At 44.0% G+C, this 26,910-nt stretch overlaps 2 protein-coding genes across 3 annotated transcripts in view; both read right to left on the bottom strand.

Moving 5' to 3' along the window:
* Positions 1-26,910, bottom strand: part of NCS1 (neuronal calcium sensor 1) — a 138,701-nt gene that overhangs the window by 108,920 nt on the left and 2,871 nt on the right. Inside the window, exon 1 of one of the 2 annotated variants that reach the window (XM_034751903.1) lies at positions 6,384-6,600. The exons of the other annotated variant lie outside the window; for it this stretch is intronic. The gene's annotated coding sequence lies outside the window, so the exon portion shown is untranslated. Of the gene's footprint in view, positions 1-6,383; positions 6,601-26,910 lie in introns of those variants that run through there. 2 annotated transcript variants of the gene reach the window in all.
* GPR107 (G protein-coupled receptor 107) overlaps positions 15,020-26,910 on the bottom strand; it is a gene marked incomplete at its 5' end in the record, with an annotated part of 52,687 nt that continues 40,796 nt past the window's right edge. The window contains 1 exon segment of the mRNA XM_034752017.1: positions 15,020-16,090. Coding sequence (XP_034607908.1) covers positions 15,799-16,090 — 292 coding nt within the window.

Here is a 26,910-nt window from a genome sequence, read left to right as displayed (position 1 = left end):
AGCGTCGATTCGGGGATCGATTGTCGCGTCCCAACGGGACGCGATAAATCGATCCCCAAGAGGTCGATTTCTACCCGCCGATTCAGGCGGGTAGTGTAGACCCAGCCTTAGAGAGCGTTATCCTTGTGGCGGAGATAACAGAGGCCAAAAGGCATCAGGCTCAGGCAGTATATGTTGCCAGACCGGCCTGCCCATCTTCTTACCATCATGGTTCTGTGGCACTGCACAGCTGATTTTGCCAGTTTCCACCATCTCCTGTAGCAGCCCAGAGAAATGTGAATTAGTTTCTCCTAGCTACAAGTGGAGACAAAAATATATAGAAGTTTTAGGGCTGTCAAGAGATTAAAAAAATTAATCGTGATTAATCGTGCAATTAAAAAAATTAATCACATGATTAATCGTGCTGTTAAACAGTAACAGAATACTATTTATTAGGGCTGTCAAGCGATTAAAAATGATTAATCGCACTGTTAAACAATAATAGAATACCATTTAAATATTTTTGGATGTTTTCTACATTTTCAAATATATTGATTTCAATTACAACACAGAATACAAAGTGCACAGTGCTCACTTTATATTTATTTTTGATAATTATTTGCACTGTAAAAAAACAAAAGATACAGTATCTTTCAATTCACCTCATACAAGTACTGTAGTGCAATCTCTTTGTTGTGAAAGTGCAATTTAGAAATGTAGATTTTTTTTTTGTTATATAACTGCGCTCCAAAACAAAACAATGTGATGAATTGAAAAACACTGTTTCTTTTGTTTATCATTTTTCAGTGCAAATATTTGTAATAAAAAATAATATACTCTGATTTCAGTTACAACACAATACAATATATATGAAAATGTAGAAAAACATCCAAAATAATACATTTCAATTGGTATTCTATTGTTTAACAGTGCAATTAAAACTGCAATTAATCATGATTAATTTTTTTTAGTTAATCATGTGAGTTAACTGTGATTAAATAGTAAAATAAAATAAAAAATGTTGTGCCATTGTGTGCATAGCAGGGGTGCTTGTGGGTTGTATAGCTATTGCGGGGACAGATTCTGCAACCCGCACTCGTTAAATACCCCTACTGACCGTGAAAAGCACCATACTTCAGCCATAGACTCCTTTCACCTCCAGTGCACCTGCTCAAGGAGTAACGAGTATCAGAATCTGGGCCTTGGAGACTTCCCTAGCTAGAAAACTGAATATCTCCTCTTTCCTTGCCGGGAACTCACACAGTGGAGCACATCCAGCATTTCTGTCATTTGCCTGTCCTGGGGAAAAGCATCTTTGCAAGAGTTTTCTTCCTTCCCAACATACAGGCAGCTGCCACAAGGGTAGGCATCTGGCCAGGGGGACCATGTGTGTGAATGTGATGCTCCTCAGGACTGTGAGTTAGCTTGTTGGCACCTGCCTCCTGCGCAAGGGGGGGTCTTGCCTGTGCCAGCTGGGTGTTAGCTCACTAATACAACCAGCTTGGCAGCTGCTCAAGTACTCTCCTCTTGGCTACACCAGCCCTGCCTTGGCCCCTAAGTCCCAGGGGGACACTTTGAAGGGACATCGAGCCCTGATCACTGAATACCCATAGAAATCCCAGATCCACCATTCCCAAAGTAACAGCTGACCCCAAGTTACCAAGTGTAAGCCCTAGTTCATGTTTATGATTTTGTTTGGTATTTAGCCATTTGTTTCCATCACTCAGACTTGTTTCTATTGAAATCTCTATTTTTTCTTAAGTAAAATTTCCTTTTGTTTTTTTGTAATCAAACTCAAGTTCCCAGTTTTACAGTAGCCCATCACTCCTGTGTCACACACAGCACTTGAGTTTGGTTACAATCAAACAAAAGGAAAATTTACTTTAAAAAAATTACAGATTTAAATAGAAACAAGTGCGAGTGATGGAAACAAATAGCTAAATATCAAACAAAATCATAAACATGAACTAGGGCCTACACTTAATAGGCACCTTTCCTGTCTAAGAGTAGATTCTTACCCCAAAGTTCAGGCATTCGCAGCATTTGCTAGCCCTAATAAGGCCTGGTCTACACTGGGGAGGGGGGGTGTCGATGTAAGATACGGAACTTCAGCTACTGGAGTAACGTAGCTGAAGTCGACATATCTTATTCTGACTTACCTCCCGTCCTCATGGCGCAGGATCGACAGCCGCGGCTCCCCCGTCGACTTTGCTACCGCCGCTCGCCCTGGTGGAGTTCTGGAGTCGACGGGGAGTCCATTCGGGGATCGATATATCGCGTCTTAACAAGATGCGATATATCGATCCCCGATAAATCAATCGCTACCCGCCGCTACAGCGGGTAGTCTGGACATACCTAAGGAGCTAAGATCAATCTTTCATGAAGCAGCCCCACTCATCACCTTCTTAGTGAATGGATCCAGGGTGTCTTTCTCCACCCTGTGAGATACTGAATCAGTCTTCTGTCTTGATTCACAAACCAGGTGATCCCCTCACTGCCGTATCATCCTTTTCATTTCCAGGTTTTCCATTGACTGTTCTGGGTTGGTGCAAAGGTGGACAATTGTGGACGTTACGTAAGTGGCTACCCTGAGAGGGGTGACAACTCCCTCTTTGTGAATGGGGCATCACCGAGACAATTATTCTCTGATGACTCACTTTCACTCCGAGACCATGAGGACATCATTTTTAATATAGTTACATTACTCCTTAAATATTACCCAAACACACATCTCGCAATGATTAGGAGTACTGATAAGTTACAAGCTTTAAATAAAATAAAATAAATTAATGGAGATATTTTATCTCCTAGAACTGGAAGGGATCTTGAAAGATCATTGAGTCCAGCCCCCTGCCTTCACTAGCAGGACCAAGTACTGATTTTGCCCCAGATCCCTAAGTGGCCTCCCTCAAGGATTGAGCTCACAACCCTGGGTTTAGCAGGCCAATGCTCAAACCACTGAGCTATCCCTCCTCCCACCTTTCAGTACAGACCTCACCCTTTACGGATAAACACCATGAAAGCAGCATATTAGGTGTCGTGAGTGTGTCAGGTCTGTGACTGGACTTGCTTGCAAAGAACAGAACTCTTTGCCAGCTGGCACAAATGGGCCTCCCTGTCACAGTCAAATGAATTCACTGACTAAAAAAAAAAATAAGAGGCTATTTTAAGATAGTAATGATCTGACTCAAGCTGACAAAAGCCAAGGAAATTCTTGGCACTCTTAGAGGAGAACCTAAGCGTGGCAGTGCCAGGGAGAGCAAACACCCTTGCTGTCTTCGGAAAAGGCCCGTTCAGGTCAGGGCACCATGAAGAACGTTGCAAATGCACTGTCCCTGTGGCATCAGTTCGGTGGATGAAGAAAGGCCTCCAGTCTGCAGGGCTGTCGCTCTAGCACAGTGATTCTCAAGTTGCGGCCCACAGGCCACTTGCGGCCGAATCAGCACACAGCTGCGGCCCATGTGACATCCTCAGGGCCATACGGGTAACATTGGATGTGGCCCACATAACACATTGCGGGCTGCATACGTGGCCCACAATAGGAAATAGGTTGAGAACCACTGCTCTAGCACCTGCCTAGCAGGAGCTTGCTGGAGCAGTGAATGAATCGTGCTTTGTGTGCACATCATATGTTCAAATCCTCTTACAGAAGTAGTGAAAATCCTGCCACCTTCACAGAAATAACAACATTCAGGAGGTCAGGAAAATTCTACTGCTGTGAGCCAAATGAATCCCTGGTGTAACAGGCTTCAGTGAAGTTATCCCAGGGATGAATTTGGTCAAACCTGCGTGTGTGACCACCTGTTCTCCTCTGGCTTGCCATTAAGGGATCTCTACGCATCCTGGGATCTCAGAGAGGGGCTGTGATTCAGAGGCAGAACAAGGGTCGATTAGGGATAGCATTGGCAGCCGTAACTCTGACTCCAGTGTTTTTTGGCTATCATAAGGCGGACGCTTGAAGCCGTTTCAGACTGGGCGCGATGTGAACGGAACTGCTGTTGCTTTCTTCCAATGTCACATCGACGCAAAGTCAAAATGCTTTGTAAAGTCCTGGCAGAAGGTTGACATGGTCATTGTTTTGATGGCCGACCTATAACCAGCCAAGTCACAAAGCCCTCGGAAATCATTTAGAACTTCAAACACAGAGGGACTCTGAACTCCACCAGGCCTGCTGGGTGTTACTCTTATAAATGAATTCTGCGTAACATGGAATTTCCACTTATATGTGCTGTGTGGCTTCAGGTGAGGAGTGATGGCATACCACAGACCAGCAGCGAGGCCAGGGGTCCTGGCTTTCTTTCCCCAGGCTGTGGGACTATACACGTCAAACCGTGGGCCAGGATAAGCAAAGCGGCGGAAGTGAACATGACTTTACAAGGCTGAACACACAGTGGTATGCTAAAAGCAGATGTGCAGATGGTGTGGGAAGTGCTAATATTCAATACACTATTAATTTCTCTTGTTCAATTCCAGTATATTTTTTAAAGGCGATATCCTCTCCAGGGCCTCTGGGGCACTAATTATTATGCTAATATGTAAACCTTGAGAAGGCTGGCTGTTGCGAACTAATCAGCCCCTCTCCTGTTTACTTGTTTGTGTATTAAACACTGTAGCTAAGGCACAGCAAAGCAAAGGGGAGGTAATGGCCTCCACAGAATTTTAAATCTTCTGGGATCGCAACTGGGAAACCGCTCTCCTCTGTGCCCCTCATGGGTTCTTCTTGAAGCAGAGAATCCTCAGCTTATTCCAGCTGCTTTGAGCCTCCCAAGTGGGCTTCAAGCTAGAGGTCATTTCTAACTGGACAGCGCATTTGTTATGACAGTGGCCCCAATTTAAAGACTGAATGTTGCAGAGTTGTGTCTGCACTAACTGGGTTAGGGCTGTTAGCTATGCAACAAGCACTCGTTTGTTATAGCACAGCCATTACGCTCAGGTCACTGGGCCATTCAGGATCGATGGGAGATTTGGAGAAATTGATTTCTCGTTTCTTCGAAATGTCTCAGTGCAGGGGTGAGATGATGCGTTGTAGTCATTACCAGGAAGAACGCTCCAAGGGGACACAGGGCCGCTAATGGCAGGTTGCAAGGAAAATCTTTCAACGAAAGAAAGATTGCTTGCGCAAGAAAGCGGCCCTTGGTATGAAGCAAAGGCAGTGGCAGGTAGGTTAACAGCAGAGAAACAGCATGTTTTTTAATGTGAGACTCTAGGGCAAGTGAAAGGTACCAGGCTGCCAGCCCTGGGTGGATATACTCTCTGCTTATGCAGCATCTAAGCTTTCCAACCAAAATCTTTCAGGTCCAATAAACAAGACCTGACAATGATAGCTCGGTCCCTGCATCCCATTCAGTCCTTAGTCAAGGGTGCTCCTAAAACAGGGTCTGACCCTCAAGCACAATTGTGCCGGCAGTTTTCATGCTATGAACTAGATTGAAACCAGTTGATTTCAATGGATTACTTATGAGTCACATTCACATTTCAGCTCCCCGGAGCTTGTCTACTTCACACACTCCACATGCTGTCAGCGCTGCAAATAAAAGAGGCTAACAGTGGGCAAGTAGGAAAAAGCTTTAGTCACTACTGATCGGGTGTGATTTGAAAAGGACAGCATAGACAGAAAGAACTCCTTCCCAAGCCTCATATTGAAAACACATCCAAGCTTTATGAACAAATCCATTTTCTGCAGAGGGCTCCGTCCATCTTAGAACTTTCCATCCTCATGTAAAAGACTGAATTAAAAAATCTGCACCTATTTTCCAGATCGCTGTAGGACCATGCCAGGCGTGGTTGTAGCCTCCCCTAGGGCTGCTGTGATTCATGACAATAGGCAGGCATTCTAGAAGCATTAAGTCCCAGCCGCTATTTCTGTTTAGCTTTTGCAGCAGCAGTTCAAGTCCCTTACTTATCAGGAATACAGATTAGAGAGCACAGGCTGCAAGCATCACTTTCCTTCCTCAAAGTGACGGCTTTCTAGGTGGCAGCTGAGCTGGTGCCATGTGTGCATGAGAGAGAGAAATAGGGTTCGATAGTAAAATAGTGGATTTGATATTTTTAAAAGATGGTAATTAGCGATGGGAATGACTGAATCAGGCATCTAGTCCAGCCCACGGCCAGTGTGGGATTGCTCCCTATGGTATAGTTAGTAGCAAATTGTCCAGTCAAGTACTAATTACCAGAAGCAAGAGAGATTTCTGTTTCACCAGGGACGCTGTTCTGCAGACTGGCAGATCTCATTGGTAGAAAGCGTCTAACATTTATTTTTTCCTTTTCTCTATTTCATCCCACTATTCTGCATTCTAGGGCCTTGGACCACCCCAATTAATTCCCCTCACTGCTTGCTGTTTATGCCAGCCAAGCATGTTGTAGAGATTACATCTCCTTCTCGGCTCCCTTTAGTCATTACTTACCCAAGCCTCCACAGCTTTAATTCTTTTAATCTTCCATCAGAGGCCAATTCCCTCTCGCCCCGTAATCGCTGCTGTTGGTCTCTGTACTCCCTCCAATTTGGCTACAGCTTCATGCTATGGGAGGCCTCTCCGTTTGGCTTTTCCCAAGGGATGAAAAGGCCAATACTTTGCATAGCTATGCCATGAAGTTGTGAGAGGTTTTTTTAGCTTGCAGATTTCTTCCTGCAGAGCGGAAGCTAGGCTCAGTGAGCGAGTGAGAGTGTGAGGGTTAGCTTTTAAACTGTACCACAGCTGAGTCACTTCCAGGCTTTGCAAGAGATTGGCCAGTCCACAGCTAACAGTAGGGGTTTTTTAAACCTTCCCTGGGAATGGGAAATTGAGTCAAACTGCAAAATTGGTTTAGAACAAGGCCAGGAGCTCATTATGGGTCTGACCTTGCACACAGAGACCCCATTTCTGTTCACATAAACCTCTCGGTCTTGTGGCCGTTCCCATGTATTGTTTAACTGACTCTTTTTGCATTGAGCTTGTCAGGAGGCTAATTTTAGCATCGTCAAGAGGGAGCAAGAGGGTAGGTGTTAAACGATCACTCCATTTGATTTCCCCACCCTCCCATCTGGTAGGCCTGCAATAATCCCACGCCCCTCCTTGCCTTTCCAGCAGTAGGACAGTTGTCTCCCGTTCTGTTATGCTATCCTTCAGCTGTCCCACTAGAGAGGTTCCATGTCTCTGTAGGATATAGCCACGTAGCTGTAGACTATATAGTCTGAACCAGGGGTGGCCAGCCTGAGCCTGAGAAGGAGCCAGAATTTACCAACGTACATTACCAAAGAGCCACAGTAAGACGTCAGCAGCCTCCCATCAGCTCCCCCACCCCACTCCCAGCGCCTCCCACCCACCGGCAGCCCTGCCAATCAGCTGTTTCATGGAATGCAGGAGGCTGTAGGGGGAAGGAGCGAGGGCACTGGAGGCTCAGGGAAGGGGGCAGGAAGGGGTGGAATGGGAATAGGGCCTGTGGCAGAGCAGTGAGCACCCCCCGGCACATTGGAAAGTTGGCGCCTGTAGCTCCAGCCCCGGAGTCGGTGCCTATACAAGGAGCCGCATCTTAACTTCTGAAGAGCCGCATGTGGCTCCGGAGCCACAGGTTGGCCACCCCTGCTCTGAACTGTCACCTCCAGCAGGGCAGCAATTAGCTATCAGGGGAGTAGGGGAGAGAGAATTTAGTTTTTCCAGAGTACTGCTAATTACCAGAGACTTCCCCCCACCTTTTTGAAAGAGGTATTGATAACTAGTGTTTATTTAAGGGGGCTGAGAAACCAAACCTTAGTAGCACCATATTATAGAACTCGTTTCCATAGAGGGGCTGGTATGCATTTGTTATAACCTAAGCTTAGGGCAGGCGCCAGCTTATAACTGAAAAACCCCTCCTGCAGCTTTTGCGTATTCATAACGGAGCATATCGATTTTATGAAAAAGGTAACGCAATTTGTTTTTATAGCGCATCCTTCATACACAGCGTCACAACACACTGGAGAAATTGTCAATCATGAGCTAAGGAGGAAAATGGAAGGTTACGGTCAGATCTGAAGAGAAGCAATTCCCTGCTGTCATGGAGATGATCTCACTGGAGCAATACAGGCAACTGAACCAACAGCTATGGAGAACATTAGGGAGGGCCACAGAGAAGCGGAAGCAAAGTGCAGGGAAAAGGGTAGAGAGGCCACAGTGAGTTTTAAAAATAAAGAGCCCAAATCCTAGGGGGAAAAAAGGAGGGGGGAGAGGGCTGGCAAGGCCTGGGGTGGGGGCAAAGATTTTACACCAGAACCAAAAAACCTCCCTGCACTGGCAGAGTCAACTCCTAGGGCAGCAGTTGGAGGAAGTGCTTGAGTAGGTGTTGGGGGGGGGGGGGGGGGCTGGTATTCTCTTTCCCTTGGTCCAAAGGAGGCAAGGAAACCAAAATTCATCTTTCTCACCTAACCTGCACCAGTCTTAAGCCTGAGATAACCCTTCCCATTGTTTAGCCCCTCTGTCATGATGGTCTTCCTTCAGACTCCTGTAGTCTCCCCTCCATTAGCTGCAATAGGTAAAATTCAGCCCTGGTATAACTCCATTGATTACTGCAAGCTTGCAGTTTAGCTCCATCACTCTACACTGGTTTATTTGAATGCTGACTACACAATAAAAACAAGACGGTAAGCATTCTATTTTAACAAGCTATATAGTCAAAGCTGACCGCATGAGAAAGACATAGATTACTCTTACTGAAGTAACTGAACATAACACACTGCATGAGGCAAATTTTATTCCTACTGCAAGATGTTGTGGGCTACTAACTCCAGAAGTCATGTACTGCCTATTAGGGGTGCAATCCTGCTCTACAGCTGGGGAAATGCTGTGTCATTGCATGTGTGCAGAATTCATAGCCCCCGCAGATTTCTTTGCTTCCTCGCAGAAAAATGACTTTTGCAGCTTCCCTTTAATTCACTGTCAGGAGCAGTCATGCACTCCTCCCCAGCAGTGCAGGTAGGTCCGTTTGAATGCCCAGAGCAGCCAGTAGAGATGTAAATCACCACCAGAGCGGGGGGGGGGGGGGGGCTAGGCAGTCATGCATGAGAGAGAGACACACACACACAGTCCCTCTCGCTCACTATGGCAGCATGCTCAGTGTGGAGGGGTAGGGCGTTGGGGTGGTTTCTCAGGAGGTAGGTGTGGGGCAGGCTCCATCCCCTCAGACAGAGCAGAATGTAGCAGCCTGCCTGCCTGCTTAGTGAATTGTTCTTAGTGAATTCCCCCAGGAGTATAAAACAGGTGTCAAATTTTTAAGGCTCCTTTACATTGCCGGAGTGGTATAAAGGAGCCTTATTGTAAAGGACAGCGTGGCCTTATAAATGCTGATGGTGCTTCAGTGATTAGAACTGATCTAAATTTTTGGACTGAAAAAATTTCCTCTCAAAATGTGCTCCACAAACTGTTTGCTACTGACCTTTCCGGAGATGGTCAGTAGCCAATATAAATCTTGAGATTGAGTCTACAGCCTGCACTTGCTCTTCAGTTGCCTATCATATAACACTGGGCATATGGCTGCATATAGTTGTTGACTAATAAGCAGGGCCGGCTCCAGGCACCAGCTGAGCAAGATGGTGCTTGGGGCGGCAGATTGTTCGAGGCAGCATCCCGCCCAATCCTAGGGCGGCACGGCCGCCTTTTTTGTTGTTGTTGTTGTTCCGCTCCGGCCACCCTGTAGGGGGCGGCGGCGGCGCAGAGGATCGGAGCACCCTGCAGGGCAGTCCTCTTCCTTCCCTCCCCGCCGACCGGAGCGGAGCCCTCGCGGCATGCGGCAGGAGGAGGCGCCGCAGGAGGGGCCGCGTGGCAGCGCCCCTGCTGTAGCCCTGGCCGCCCCCTTCTCTCTCTCTCCATACCCGCCAACCCCCCCCCCCCCCCCCCCCCCCCCCCCACCCGCGCCCCCGCCGCGCGTTTTTTTTTTTTTTTTTTGCTTGGAGTAGCCAAAAAGCCAGAGCCAGCCCTGGTAATAAGTAGAAGTAAAGGGTCAATACTAGCTACATTACTATTAGACAAAGGAGGTTTGTGAATTTCCTCTAATGCTCCCTATTCTCCATCCATTGTACTGTAGTTTAAATAAATTACCAAAATAATTGCAACCAGCAGGATTAGATTGCATTATTTTAACAAATAAAAGATACAGAATGTTAAAATATTGTGCAGAGAATTTTTAATATTTTGGTGCACAATTTCCCCAGGAGTCTTGCTCTCACTGAAGTCCATGGCAAAACTCCCACCACCTTTGAGAGATGCAGACCTGGCCATTTAAGTTTGGCAGGGTAGATAGATTAGCCTAGATTGTTAAAATCACCCTAGTGAAGTTAGCAGTGGCACAACCGTAAACTGAGTCAGCTAACATCTGGATTAAGAAGATGTAGTTTTAGTGATCAATGGTGTGCGCTAGGAAGACGAAGCTGGGAATACACAATCAGCCCATCAGTCAGTCACTGATAATACCCAACTGGCTTCTGAGAGTGGCATTGAAACAAGGGTTAGATAATCACAATGCAGGAAGGCAGCTGGTGCCACTATTCTGCTTTGCTTTGGGCTGGTCTGAGAAGTCAGAGCTCAAGGATCTGCCTTCCCAATAACCAGCATTTTCTGTAAGAGGTCACCATAGAGACAGTGTAATGCATGTACATAATTTCCCCATTAGTGTTACAGTCAGATGGACATCAAGGGGAGAATCAGCCTTAGCAGTTGCACTGTGAAAATAGTGCAAAGGCTTGTAATATCCTACAGCATGTGAAAAACAATGAAATCAGATTCTTCTCAGGGCAACCTAGAGAATGGCCAAATGGCAGCTAGCTACAATACTGAGCAATTTTCCACTAGTGAATAGATACCAAACTCCTCAATCATACTGGAATATTTTCCTACATGGCAGAGGCCACAGTTTCATATTTCTAATCAAGTTCTAAATATATATATAAAGCATCAGCTACAGTTGAGAGAAGATTTGCCAGCCAGTACCAGCAGCTAGAAATTCAGTTGGGCAGGAGTGCTTTCCCCAGTAGGTAGTAGTTAGTTCAGACCCAAAACGAGGAGAGAGAGGAGAAAATGCAATAGAAATTCTCATTGCAGTTTTACAACCTTGATTATACACATCTGCATCACAGCAGGAAGAGTTAGTGTCCTGATTTGTAACCCCCCGCAGCTTATCTTTACATTAATACTGTCCTCTGCTCTTTTAACAGCCAAAAAATTCTGATAAATCTATGTTGCACCCCAATCTGAACTGAAGAGTAGAATATTTACATATCTACAAGCACCCCCGAAAAAGAACCAGTTTGTGGACTGACATCTGAGTCTTTCAGAGGTCAAATGACTAGTGAATCAAACCTATACTGTTAAAGGGATCCTAAAGCTGCTTTATGATACAGAACGATCTAGAATAGTTAATGGGAGGGTGTTTTCAAATCTGTCACTCGCATTAACTGAATGTTTATCATGTCACTGGTTCAGTCACCCAGCTGTTAGCTGCCCTGAGTCCATGCCCATATGAGAACTTGGGTACATACAAGGGGTGACTAGCCCATCCCACAGCAGCTACATACTCAGTACTAGCGCAAGTATGTCTCCTCGACTTGGGAATCACCCCCGCTGCTCCACCTGTAGACATACCCTTAGCTACAAAAGAAAAAAAGTGAGAATCACCTAGCAACAGGGCTGTCATTAACTCCACTTTATTATATGGAGATCAGAATGCTCAGTGAAGTTTCTACAGGGACATTTTTTTAAAACTGCTCACTCTACAGGATCACTGTAATCAAAATTAACATGGGTTCTTGAGCCAGTCGGCTCACAAGGAATGTGCTATTCCCTCTACCACGTTATTCTGGTGTCTTCACTTTACATATAATTTAGTACCTCAAGAGAACATTTTCTCATCAAATGCATCAGCCTCCCAGCAAACTGCCTCTTTCATGTATAAGCCATGCAGAGATCTTAAGGAATCCTTGCTTTACTAAGCAAGAGACCACTGGGGAAACATACAGAACTTTCAGTATCACTAGTAAAAATGCAAAGTGGGCCAAGAGCAGTGTATGAGGAGGCTACTAGGACAGCTAAGATTAATCTGTTTTAGACAGGGATGATATTTTCTCCATGGAATACAATAAAAAGTTGATTGGTCAAGTCTCACATGTGCACCATATCAGATTTCAAACGCATTTCAAATGTATCCAGCTTATGCATGAAAAACAACTCAGAGGAAAAGTAAATTTTTCTTTCTGTGCAGTCTTCCATGTCACCCAGTTACTTCCCTCCACTGTAGGCGGAGTCTCCAAGTTCTCTCAAAGGGGGAGAAACAAGTGTTTTGATGGCTGGGATGAAGGAAGCGATATTAGAATTATTCTCCTGAATCCATTTTAGTCTGTCATGCGACAAAGGATAAGAGATGTATATTGGAAAACAAGTTTCTTCCTCAATGTTCCTGCTCTCATTGTCTGATTTTCAGAAGCGCTGAGCAGCCCGATCTCCCTCTGAACTCAATGGGAATTGCAGGCGTTCAGCAACTTTGAAAAAATTCAGCAGTATATAATTAGGGAATTGACAACTGAATTTATTTTTCCAAGAGTCTAATAGGGTGTAAATGGCTGGATTGTAAATCTCTCTTCCCTAAGGAGCAATTTAAGAAAAGAGAGAGATTAGTGCCGGTGTTTAAACCCTTCTCTCAGGAATCACAGTTCTTGTTCAATACTTGGACATTTTGGAAAGCCACACAGTCTATATCCTTTAATATTTGGGAAGAACGTTACATAGCTAAGATTATACAGTGCATGTGAACTCACTCCGTACACAGTTAATCTAGCTTAGAAAAAATGCATCTTCCACATACCAGCTCTGAGACAAAATGCTGCAATGCACCAAATCTTTACAACATGCTCCCAGGATATGCCAGCATGGAAATCAAGGAACAGGACAATCAGCTGGAGAGAAACACTGCAGACAGTGTACTCTACAGATCATGACATGCTGGATTCAGATAGTAACAAGAAAGAGGAAATCCTAACTGGGAAGCCACATGCTGTCCTAACTGGAACTACTGCCCTTGAAGAAAAGAAGTGTCATCAGGAATGTTGCCTGTGTCATGATTTGATTAAAAAAACCAACCCTTGTTAAACGATTGAGAGGAACATTCCCAAAGCCTGCAGGTCCCAGGAATTTGGCAAATACACTGCAAGCAAGTTCGCTGTGGAAGACAGCTTGATGAACTACTGCAGCAGTCACTGCTACTGTGGAGAGCGTGTACCAGTGGCATTTGCAAATCATCTTTGATATTGATTTACTCAGTGCATTACTACTGAAGAGCAAACTGATGCCTGTGTGACATTTCACAGACAGTTTGTACAGTACGAGATGAGAGTTCTATAGTGGTGACACACAAAACCATCCACACCAATGCACTCGCAGACTCACAGAAGCCTGGGCTTTCCAAGACTAGTCATTGATAGTTCTAATGCCCCTGTAATGTATTTAATCCTTTTGCCAACCTGGATTATTATAGGCAGAAGCAGGAAGGTTACAAGCCACTGGGGTCCCAGAACATTGAATTCAGCCCCATGCAGTACTTGTGACACTCTCCTCTGCAAAAGGTGAAGCCAATTTACCAGATACACACTATGTCAGCACTTGAAAGCCAAGTATGGTGATTATGCTACCTAGTGAACTACTGGGCCAGTTTCTCAGCAGCAACAGAAATGGTTACCAGTCATGTGTGTTCACAAGTCACTGCGCTGAACAGAAGATCAAAAAGCCAAAATGCCATTACTGAGAAAAAGTATGGAAGAAAAGGAAGCGGGGGCTCTCTTTAAAAATGGAGGCTCTCTTTAAAAATGGATGCTGTATAAAACTTTGACCAGTTTCTTCGGTTCTTTGCCCATGATATTGAAATGGGTTTTATTTTCATCATGGGCTTTATTTTTATACAAATAACTTAGCTGTGACATGCTAGCACCATTGGTTAGCATTCAACATCTCTGCTGACATCACATGCCAGCTAGTCAGATAACTGTCCACTCATCTTTAGCTCATCCTTTGAATTGAGTCATCCTTTTAGAAACACTTTCAAAGCTTTTTCCCTCAGCTTCACAGTCCATGGGAGGATGCTACTCCTGGTTATTCCTGGGCTTTCCCCAAAGTGCTAAGGGTTCTACATATAAAGCTGTATTGGCTATATCATTAGCAAAAGTGCAAATAAAAAGAGAAACCTGAGACTAAAGTATAAGCACTGGCTCTCTCAGCAGCTCCACTGAAGCCACAATATGTAGTAGTCAAATGTTCGGATCTCCATAATCAGGGCTGATGTGGCTCTTAAAAGGTCTATGTTTGGGGTGGAAAAAGCCATACCCTTAAAAAAAGTTAAGATTTAATTTAATCCAAAAATGCATTAACAGACCCCATAACAGCACCTTGTTTAGATTAAGGATGCATTATTATACATTTATTCCTAACTGGAAAACCTGTCCACTTACTCATCAATGTGTATTTGCAGTAGAATACTCGAGCCCCCAGTGTATTCTTCTGAACCGAGTTTGGGTCGGATGGGCCATTTCTGAAGGGACAGAGTGGCTCCCCAAATTCAGTTTTTAAACACATTTGTAATGCAATACAACAGAGAGCTGGTTCTCCCACCCACCAGAGAATTACTGTCGAGAACATGATTGCCTAGCACATTTGGCGTGTGCCAGTTCTTCACTTCTCTGCCATTTAACATGTGAAAGTAGAAATTATTTTCGGACGTCCTAAAGCCATAGATCATACAACATGGATTATCCTATTGGCAGTGCATTTCCATTTCCACCGGCTGTAGCTCTAGGCTTGCAAGATGTCTGCCACTAACAGTAGAGTCAGACCATTACTGCTTTGGGTATGTAGCAAGAAGGGTAGGAAAGGAATGCTATAGAGGAGGATTTGGTATTGGTGGAAGAGGGATACTATATTTTCATGTTCTCTTTGAAAGGAAACCAGTCCCAGACATCAAAGCAGGTAGCTCTTTTTACCCCCACTTCCAAGATATTTGCAGTTAGCAATGGCAGAGATGGTTGGGGGAGGAAAAACCAAGTGATCTTCAATCAGTTCTTTAAAACTTTTATTAAAAGCTTTGCGATCTCAGCTCCAGTCCAAACGAGAAATGAATCAACATTCTAAAACCAAACTCCACTGCATCCTGTTCCAGTCTTTATTGAAAGGACAAAGCTCCCAGTGGTTCCAATTCTCCAGTCCCTGGAGACTTGAGTTCTGCAACTGTCATTCACCAAATCCGATCCCTAGTGGGTTTGTGATCTGAGAGGTGTTAGCACATTTACATGATGGAACCCCACACTGCCATTCTTCTGTAGAAGCGCCGTCAACACAATGTCCAGATCTCTTCATGAAGATTAAGGCCTGGTATCTGGTAGCTGCAGTCTATATGCCTTCCTGACTGATTCGACTGCTTAGGCAGCAGTCTCATTGATGCTACACATCCTAGCTAGAAGCAAGAGGCCACCCGCAAGAGAGGCAATATGGCTCAATATAAAAAGAGGGGAGACTTGTGCTGCAATAGAGGCTAGTCACAGAATTCTTTCAGGGGTTCTCCCACCTTTTCATTCCACAAGAACAAGCTCCTCTGATGGCCCCTCCCACTTCCCCACCTTTCATGACACTTCATAATTTCCAGCGCAGGTGTCACACAGCATGTGTGTATATGCATTATATAAATATCTACTTTACCCACACACACTATAGGTCTCTCTTCATATTGATATTACACACTCCAGAGAACACAACTGCAAACAATTTAGAAGTCCTAATAGTTCCAGAAAGAGAGGTGTGTGTGTGGCAAATAAGCCACCCAGCATCCCTAAGAATGCTACAGATTCCTTGTGTGTAACACTATATCCTTAAAAGCGGAATAATTAGCTTTTTGCAACGTTTTGCTCCCCTCCACACACCCAGTCTGCAGTCCCAGCGTTGGGAAGCTCAGATTGCTCTCTTTCCACGGAGTAGTATTAGTACAGTAACATTTTCTCGGAAAGTGCTGCCTTGGTCCAGGGGAATCGGCCCCTCGTGCTGTGTTCTTCCACTTGTGCCCGGGTTCTGCTGAACCATTTACCACTTTCTTGACCTTCTTCCTGCTTTTCATCACCCCTGAAGTAGCCACCCTGGAGGAGGGGAAAAAAAAAGTGTTTCAGAAGAAAATAAAGTTTCGGGCACCTGAGAATTACACCAGCAATTCTCACCAGCAGCCCAGGCGTAGCTCTCTCTATATAAACCAATGGGCACCTTTATATTTGTACAGGAATCTCTCAACATTACCTACGTTGCCTTGCCCAATTTTCCATCACTTTTTTTATTGTTACTATTTTGCAAGACAGGTATCTTCTCTGGAGACAATGCTGCTGTGATTGAAGCCTACCAACAAGGGCAGGAATTCACTGAAAATCCATTGCCCTTGATATCCCCTCTAGCATTTGATTTTCTAATCCGTTGAGCCACAGCCCAAGCCTATACATCATTGGCTTTCAGCCAGGCAGGTACTAACAGGTGCTGGGGGGAGTAGGGTATCACAACCACCCTGCCATGCCCATATTGTTAAGTGAGAGAGAGGTCCTGGAAGGAGCAGGGTGACAGGATATGGTTACTGGTAGGGAAGAAGAAGTTGAGAACCATTGCTACAGTGCACATTCATGGTCTCTGCCATCACTAGTCATCTCACCCCAGTAGAGTGTGTGGCAGAAGTCCTGAGGATTTTGGCTCATAAGAACCAGCGTACCTGCAGGAGTCACAGAAGCATTGACAGAGAGTGGTTCAAACTCAAGGCAAGTGATTAAATAATTTATCTAAAGGAAGTACCCATATAGGAAGGGACGCCTTGGGAAATGATCTAATTCCAAGTTATAATGAAACAAAGAATCAGGGATTGGAGCCATTTTAATCTAGCCTTCAAACTGTTCTAATACTAGTCAGCACTGAGATAGTTCTCTTTGTGTTGCAGTACTGCCCAGAGGCGTCAAAAATTAGATCAGGATGAGATCCCATCATGCAAAGATCTGACAGACGATAGCCAGTCCTGGCCCCAAAGAGCTTACAAACAGAAGAAAGGATGAGAGCAAAAGAAGAATTATCCCCATTTTACAGACGGGGAACTGAGGCACAGGAAGATAAAGTAACTTGATCAGTGGCAGATCTAGGAACTGAACCCAGAGTCCCAATGTGCATTAACCACAAGACCATCCTTCCACTATGGCACCAACTGCAGCTGCTTCTCTTTCAAAACGTTCTTTCGCCAGAGTTTCTAAACATAGATGGTTGTCACAGCTTCTTGCCAAATCTCAGTGTAAAGACTATTGCTAATCCATTTGGGTTTCTCAAGCTTCATTTTAAAAACGCGTGCTTAAAAACGGTTTGGACAAACAGATCTGTAAGCAGGAGCCAGCGCAACAATGCCAACTTCCTACCCTAAAATGTTTCTGGTTCCAGCTGTCTCGAGAAGGAACCACCCACAAGCCACCCCAACCGATGTAAGAAAGCAGAAGTGGCAGATTGCAGTGAAGGCTCAAGACTAAAAAGAGAGAAGACAACATCACAATTACAAATGCTTCTAAAAAATCTCCTTCTATTCCAAACATCCTTAGCTGTACAGCTCTTTGGTTGAAGTCTTTTCCTGGGGTGGAGGAAAGGATATTGATGTAGCTTGTTAGTACAACTGCTTATTGAACATTTTCTAATGGAATCTTTTTTCTTGCAAAGAAGAGTACATTGCTAACTAACCAAGGACAAGACCAAAATTTAGACATGCTGCAACTGAATGTATTTTAATCTTTGTTTATACTGAAGAGAACAGCAATACAGTGTGTGTCTCAGCTAGACAATTGACACGCTAGAGGCTACTGGCTTTTATTGAAGTTCCAAGCAAAGCGGTTGATTAAAAAAACAAAACAAAAAAACAGTAAGCTTGTGCGTTTGAATGTTCTTAATGCTTTGATTAACCCTTTTTGTGTTAAATATTTTCCTTTCTGCATTCTCTTAAAAAGGAAAAATCTATACTACAGATCATGCCAATGGCTATAGTCCAGAATCCAACATACTGGATTAAAGCATACTGAGTCCTATTAAAGTTATTCAGGGGAAATCAGGGTAACGATAAAAACCAGAAGTCATCCCCCATATCAACCTGGGACTCTATCAATACAATTTGGCAGTGGGACCATAAAACCTTTTTATACTGTGCAAATATTATGCAGGCATATCTGGTGCATCAGTAACACCACCAGTATCAGAAGATTACCTTGAGTAACAGACAAGTTCTTCAGAATATCGATCCGACAGCCTTCTCCATTGTAAAGAGACAATCTGCCTCCCACATGGTAATTTGATGTATATTCAATGTTAACTTTTTATTCTATTGCAGAATAATGTACTCCCTCCCATTTTATTTATTGGTATCTTCTGACTCATTAACATGCATAAAGTTCCTTATTTAGCATAAGGCGAGCCAGGTAAAAATGCTGCTAGCCTCCCTCTCCTGCCCATACACAATGCACACACATACAGACACACGAGACTCCCGAAGGAAGTTCCAACGGTCTTGCTTGGAGTTGCACCCTTGGCTCGCTGATGTGCCCATATCTGCTGTTGCTTCCTATATAGTTTGAATAAACAAAAATGTGTTTATAGTCTCTGTTCTCAGTGCGATCTCTCCTCTCTCCAAAAAAAGAGGGAACAAGAGGAGTTCTTTTTTTCAAAAGGCTCTTAAGATAATGTCTGTTTAACTTTACCACCACAGAGATACGTTTCTTTACACTAGCTACAGCAGGTAATTTCCCTGGGGGAAAAAAAATGCTTTTCTACCAGTGCAGTTCTATTGGTGGCAGGACTGGGCTCAGAGCAAGTCTAGAGGACATGTTGGTAAGAATGCCCAGGCCTTGTCTACATTATTGCTTCCGCCATCACAACTCCAGTATACAGCGAGAGAGATCTCCCTCTTCCAAAAAAACAGTTCAGCAAAATGCTTATTAGGGCCCCCAAAAGCTAGGGATTAATAGCATTGACTAAAGCCAGGCACTCTGCAATTCAGACTAGGCCTCTGAGCTACCACAGAACTTCACTTCTGATCTGCAAGGCCTTAGGTCAAAGACTCTCTAACTGCAGTCCATAGAGCACTTATCTGTCTCTAGGCAACAAATTACACTGAATGGCAGCTAAAATATATTAAATCATTTCCTTCTTCATTTTTCCCAAGGGAGCAATTCCTGGAGTTGCCACAGAGCTAATAAGTAATGATCACAAGCAGGAGGAGGAAGTGATGCCTTATACCAGCAGTGCCCAAACTATGGCCCAACGGCCATACACATCCCACCAGAGCATTTCATAAGGCCTGAGGCCTGCTTCAACACAATATACTAACAACCGATTCATTAGCACTTTGTTGTCATGTTTACGTCATTTTAGTTTACACAAGTCTGTAAACAGACAATACTGTACATAGAAACAACCTAATACATATGAAACAAGCTAAACTTAAACTATAAATCAATACGGGGACTTTAAATCTTATTAAAATATGTAGAATTTGTTTGTCCTCCACCAGATTGTGCTTAAGTTTATGTGGTCCTCTTGTGTAATAGGGCAGGGCCCCACTGCCCTATACAATTGTAATACATGGTCAAAAATTATGGAATAGTTTGTTTCCCTCTACCCTAGTTAATCCAGATTTATCAAGCAAGAATTGCTAAGTATGCAGAAGTTTTTCCACCTTTCACAGCTCTGTTTCATGACCCTCTTTTTTGCCTGGTCTTTTGTTTTATCGTCCTACCCGAGGAAAAATGACAAGAGGAAAAACTGGAAGGATAATAGCAGCTGACCTCCATGAGTCAAGTCTTTGATATTGCAAACTGGAATGAAAGTTGATCTGCCATCAAGCAAGGAAGCTGAACTCAGCATGAGAAAAAGCTTTATAGCTGTTTTCTTTCCTTAATGGAGAACATAATGAATTAGTCTGTTGTGAAGCAAGGACTTGGGAGAGCGCGCAGAGGCAGAATGATAGGAACCTATGGATTCTGCAATTTCCTCCTACCCCAGAGAGCTGCTCATCCCATTATGCAAAGAGAACCAACTCAGGATACCACAAAATAAAGTAGAGGTGTCAATGTGTCATCACAAATAGAGGTGATTTTAGTAGGGCCATTGTGGACAGCTGGGAGGAAGGAGGAAATCGAGGATACCACCTTCATAAGATGTTAGTTTCATTTAATAAAACAGACTTAGGTTAACAAGTGCTTTCCTCCCAATCTCATCTTACTTCAGTGGGGTTCCTCCCCACCACCACCCGCACTCTCACACGCACTCCACTTCAACTCGATATGTAAAACAGCACTCAAGCATCTGACATTTACAAGCAAGGCCTGTTTCGCTAAAGAAATAATTCATTGCAGGGGAGAGAGAGCAGCAAGCTTCCTCCCCCTCCACCCCAAACTACTGTATTGTTTACATTTTAGGATTTAGCCAAGTGTGTCTGCACCATCTCAGGCAGCACTCTTTAATCTAACAAAGTGGCAGCTAAGTGCCCACAAACTGACAGAACTCACTTTAGAAGTAGCATAGAGCAGAGTGACAAAAGTCACTTTTCGCTGCTGGAGACTGGCTGCTGACCCTGTCTGGAAGAAACAGACTGGTCTCTAGATTGGGTTCAGTTATACCCTCTCCTACACCAGTGCAGTTCTTATTAATTTTGGTGAATCTGAGCAGAAAACAAGACCTATAATCTTTAAGGCTACTTTCTTCTATAAACACTTGAACTGAGATGTCCTATGGTTAAGTAACTTCTTGTAAAGCTACTAAAAGTAAATCCCTTGATATTTCCTACAGCCAAGACTTCCTAACTTACACTCTTGATGTAAGAGTTGAATTATGAGAGTTTACATGTGTAGGAAATGTGTGCCCTATGCTGTCTTTTTATGACATAAAAAGGATCTCCTGGTTTCTTGCTTCTGCCTGATACTGGCCCATTTGAAATACTGCTGAGTTGTTTCACGTATATTAATTTTTGTCGTTATCACCAACAGCATATGTGCATTTATGTTTACAGACAGCGAGAGCTCATAAAGCAGGGGTCCCCAACGTGGTGCTCGCGGGCGCCATGGTGCCCGCCGGGGCGTCTAAGTGCGCCCACGTACTGGCTGGCAGATGAGCATCCGCCAAAATGCCGCCGAATTTTGGCAGCATTTCGGCAGCGACGCCTCTGGATGACGCCGTTTGTCGGTGGCATTTCGGCGGATGCTCGTCCGCCGCCGCGGTCCTCCGTGGCTCCTCGTCTGGTGCCCACCAGATGAAAAAGGTTGGGGACCACTATCATAAAGCTATCACTGAAAACATATGGGGGCCAGAAAGCAGAAGGTAAAGTATCTGTGCTACAGTATTAGGTCACAACTCTGACATTTTCCTGGAATATTTGAGCAATGCATGGAGAACTGGCAAGGTGACCTCAGAGTACGTTAAACCCAAGTTGCAGCTCTCCCTTGGCTCAGGAGTAGAGGGGATGTTGAATCTACATATCAGGACATTTCTGCAGCAAGTAAGGATAAAAAGCAAGCACGATTTGTTTTAAAAAATAGGAAAGCCAGGCAGTTTTTATACACCATAAAAAAAGGGGGGGTACACATTTTTGCTTTGCACCTGTAAAATCAAACTGAAAACAACAAAACATGGTGAAGAGATCAGTTTATAGCCTTCTATCTTCTGCCATAGATACTCCTTATTTTTCTGAAGCTATCACATGAAAAAGCCATCACACGCTCACAGCTGGTATAGTCAGTCAGGATACCGACAACCACACAACCATTTGTGCTCACGTAAGCCTTGATATTTTTAAGCTGAAACAATATTTGTTTAATGTTTATTAACACAAAACTAGGACAGGCAAGGGCAAATTTACTGTTACGTTTCACCTACCAAAAACCACCTACTATGCTTTTCAAAAATGCATAACCTTTCATTCCTGATGTAGCTAGCAAATGAAGAATGAGAATCTCCTAGAGAGCCTCTGCCAGATGGCCAAGGGAATGGAACAGACCCATGAGTCAGAGGAAGAGAATTCCAGCAGAGCTGAGGGGAAGCTACCCACAATGATGTAATAATGGAAAATCCCAGAGCAAACATTGGAGTCCCTTAATCTAACAAAAACTCGCAAGAAAAGTTCTCAGATTGTCAGGTTTCCAATGCTCCACCGGCTTTCCTGTTGCTGAGATGCAGATGGCTTAAGACACTTGAGTCACTCTGCTAGGCTTGCTCAAACTTATCCCTAGCAGATCTGCCCTTTTACATCTTGAAATGGATTCTTTAAGATTTGCAAATTTAGTACTTGTGAAAGGTGTCTGATTACCAGCCCTAGAAGCTGTGGATGAGCAAAGACTTCCAAAGAGATGCACTGACACTGCACCAGCTGTAAGATTTCACCACACCGCTCAAGCCAAACCTGAATGTGCCTCCCCACAAAAAGAAATTAGCCAAGTCTTCATGCTTTTTTAATCTTGGGCCGCTCTGGCAAGTCTTCCAATTAGGGAGGCGGTTTTCTGATGTTGACATTTGTTCACTGGGACCCAGATTGAGACCTTTTTCTTACATATAGGCCATTAACCACCATTAAATTAGAATGGCTTTGAATCCAGCTACTTGGGTGTGACTAAAATTAGTGATCTAGATTTTTTTGTTCCTGTGGCCCATTACCAGTTCCAGGAACCCCAATCTACTCTAAGCAGCTGACCAGAGCCAAGATCTCTATTGTAACACCTAGAGCAGCGGTCCTCAAACTTTAGCAATCCAAGGACCCCCATTTTGAGTTAAATTTTTTCCTAGACCCCCAAACCAGCTTCTAATTTTCCCCAGGGGAGCTCAACCCCCACTCAGCCCCAGGCCCTGCCCACACTTCACCTCTTCCCCCCAAGGCCCCGCCCCCCTCCTCCTTCCCCCTCCCCCGAGCACTCCCTGTCCCCCCTCCCAGAGCCTCCTGCACACTGCTGAACAGCTGTTCCGCAGCATGCAGGAGGCTCTGACTCCTCCCCCTCCCTCCCAATCAGTGGGGCCAGCAGCCCTGGACATGACTCGCGGACCCCCTGGAATACCCTTGCGGACCCCAGTTTGAGAACTGCTGTCCTAGAGGGCAAGCACTGGATTAAGATGACTTTATAGACTTTGCATAGCAGAAAGATATAGACAAGGGATGTAAATATCTGTTAAAAAGTTAACCGGTTAAACTATTAAAATAGTATCATTTAACTGTTAACCGAGGTCGCTCCAGTGGGCCGGTGCAGGGTGGGCGGGGCTGCTTCAGCCTGGGTCCTACCGCCGGCCGGGCTGCCGGGGATGGGGTCCCGCCTACCTGCCACAGGTGGGGCTGCTCCAGGGTCCTGCTGTGGCCAGGGTCCTGCTGGCTGGCCGGGGTCAGGGGCTGCTCTGGTGTGGCCGGGGCCCCTCTGGCCCGGCCAGCCTGATGGGGCCCGGGCTGCTCTGGCCCATCGGCCAGGTGTGCCGCTGGGGTTAACGGTTAAAGTCCGGTTAACGGTAAGCCTAATGCTTACCAGTTAACTGGTTAACCTTTTACATCCCTACTATAGACCCAGTTTCAGAAAGGGGAATGGCATTGCATAATTGACTCCCAAGTAATTCACATCAGTTACACAGGAGGTACTTATACCTGTTTCAGCTTTACTCTTTAAATATCTGTTGAACTTTGATTTCTCTTAAGAATGACTAGGACATAACAGCTGAAGAAAGAAGTTACAATGAGAAATAAATTCCCTTCAGTGTTATACCATGATCAAGAAGACAGGTTTGCAAGACATTACATACACTGTTGTTCCTCACAGCGATAATTTATTGGGTAGGTACAAGACATTCTACAAGAAGTTTTCCCCTTGATGCTCAAAAAGGAACACTATCAAATGCATTTTAAATCTGGTCAATTTATAGACCTAGAACTGTTGTAATACAACAGAGAATGGTCTTGAATTATTTTAAAGTCCATTATTTCTGAGAACTTTAAAAACTAGGCTGCCTTGTTCAGCAGTTCCCTCAATAAACCTCATTTCCAGAGCTGTGCAGACATCAGTGAGGTTGGTGATAATACAAAAATGTGTTTTGACATGCAAAGGCGTTTTATATTAATTTCAGTTCCATTCAAAACTGGATGAGGAAAGTGCTTGACAAATTGGAGAGAAATTAATTGATAGGAAGATTCCTGAGCTTGTAAGATTACAAAAAAACAAAGTGTACAAAATGCCTAACTACTGAAAACATTAATTGGAACTGCTCGTTTATAATTATAAACAGCTCCTTTCTACAATCCAAGAAGGGAAGAAAAGAAGTGGGTAATAATCCAGCTATCAAATATGGAAGACTATTTAGTCTGAATTAGATCTCGAAGAATGAACCAAATATAGAAAAGAATATTTACCTCTAACTAGCTCAAATATTTAGTCTTCTATTTACACTCGTTTTACTTTGGTGTTTACTGTACAGTGAAGTTGCATTCAACTAATTTGATACCAGTGTATGTTGGACGGGTAATACATGTCCTGAGATAGTCAGTCACATGTCATGTCAACCCACCTTTGGATATGAAAGTGCTGCTGAAAGTCAATTTTGCCAGTGACTATTCAAAAGTAGTTTTATTCATGTTATTCAGTGCCTTGAACTAGTTCACGAGCACTTGAGACCATTCAAAAGTTAGCTTTTAAACCAATGGATCCAGGCGACATCTCTATTAAATAGAGACATTTGAAAAAGTATGAAGAAAGACACGTAGCTAACATGGCACTCTTGGTTACCACAGCCTTGGCAAGCAAAATGGAGTCTTATGGTACTATGATGTACAGTTTAAAAAACTTACCATGGGCACTAGCCAAGAGAGCTTCTTCTTCCTGATCTCCTCCAAGTGACAGCTACAAACTAGCTGTGTTGCTAAACAAAATAGGAAACCCACATACCTCAGTGTGTGCTGCATAGTTAAAAAAACTTTCAAAGACCCTGGGAAATCACAGAATTTTAATGAATGGTGGCTAAATTCATACAGTGTGTTTACTGTAATCCATACCAGCTCACACCTACCCTGTTACTTATAAACACACACTCCGCATTATACTCTTTACAGGGTTACAAAACAACCTTTACTTTAATACAGTGGCTTTTATTTCCTCACCATTTGGTGATACTTGAGGAGTAAGGGCATGTCTGGGCAGCCCAGACTGGATTTAAAATACAAGGTAGGAGAGAAGATAAGCAGCAGTGGAGCACTAGAGATAATTAGCACATACACAGAGCTTTCATATACTGTGAATCTGTATGACCAATTCTCCTTTGGCCCTCACCAAGCCCAGGTAACCTCCTCACACGCAGTGCTAGCTTCACAAATCCCAGCACCCAACATCAGCCATGTGGTTTTGGTTTTCATTTATTTCCTGGCTACAGTCTCCTAGAATCATAGACGTGTAGGACCGGAAGGGACCTCGAGAGGTCATCTAGTCCTATCCCCTGCACTCAAGGCAGGACTACGCAATAGCTAGACCATCCCTGACAGCTGTTGTCTAACTTGTTCTTAAAAACCAGTAATAATGGAGATTCCGCAACCTCCCTAGGCACTTTGTTCCTATGCTTGACTACCCTGACAGGAAGCTTTACCTAATGTCCAACCTAAACCTCTCTTGCTGCAATTTAGGTTCATTGCTTCTTGTCCTATCCTCAGGGGTTAATGAGAACAATTTCTCTCTCCTCCTTTTAACAACCTTTTATGTACCTGAAAACTGTTATCACGTCCCCTCTCCGTCTTCTCTTCTCCAGACTAAACACTTTTTTTCAATCTCCTTCATAGATTTTTTTCTAGACCTTTAATCGTATTTATTGCTCTTCTCTGGACTTTGTCCAATTTGTCCACATCTTTCCTGAAATGTGGTGTCCAGTAATGGACACAATATTCCAGTTGAGACCCTATCAGCGCAGAGTAGAGTGGAAGAAGTACTTCTATATTTTGCTTACAACACTCCTGCTAATATACCCCAGAATGTTGTTTGCTTTTTTGGGGGTGGGTGGGTGGGTAACAGTTACACTGTTGACTCATATTTAGCTTATGATCCACTATGACCCAAGGCAGTCATTTCCCATTTTCTATGTGTGCCACTGATCACTTCTTCCTAAGTAGAGTACTTTGCATTTGTCCTTATTGAATTTCATCCTATTTACTTCAGACCATTTCTCCAGTGTGTCCAGATCATTTTGAATTTTAATCCTATCCTCCAAAGCACTTGCAATCCCCCCCAGCTTGGTATTGTCTGCAAACTTTATAAGTGTACTCTCTGCCATTATCTAAATCATTGACGAAGAGATTGACCAGAACCAGAACTGATCCCTAGGGGCCCTTCCAACTAGACTGTGAACACTGCAAGCACCTAAGATGGTACTTCTTGAATGTTGTATTCAACTTGTTTAAGTCACTGAGACAGTTGGGTAATGACTCCAGATTGTCTAGGTATGCTGGAGACCAGCCTAATCAGAATTTATCCATATCCCCACTTTACCTATATCTAGTCACGCAGTTGCTCTTATTCCTGTTAAACCAGGCCTGATTGTACTCGACTTTATGTCTCTCCTCCCTGCTCCTTCCAGCTGGGGAACAATTTCATTTATACAATAGCCAAAAGCTATGAAATGGACCAGTTTATAGGATGAAGCTATTGAAAAAGCATAAGCCAGAATTGCAGTTTAACACGGGACAAGCTAGTCACATTTTTCCACTGAAGTTTTGACCACTTTGAACAGCCTACCCTTGAAGGGATGCCATCTAGTCAGTTTCAAAGAGCAATTTAAGTAGTGGTTTCAAGTCTCACACCTGCCCCTAAATCTTCCTGCCAATTTTGGTGGTGTTGTGTTGTTGTTTCTTTTAAATAATTGAAAAAGGTTTTAAACTCATGTGGCCTGAAGGACGGTCAAACAA

Source organism: Trachemys scripta, chromosome 17 (assembly GCF_013100865.1).
Source record: "Trachemys scripta elegans isolate TJP31775 chromosome 17, CAS_Tse_1.0, whole genome shotgun sequence".
Classification (NCBI taxonomy): domain Eukaryota; kingdom Metazoa; phylum Chordata; order Testudines; family Emydidae; genus Trachemys; species Trachemys scripta.
The sequence above is the reverse complement of the archived record's forward strand: the minus strand, read 5'-3'. Positions and strand labels throughout refer to the sequence as shown.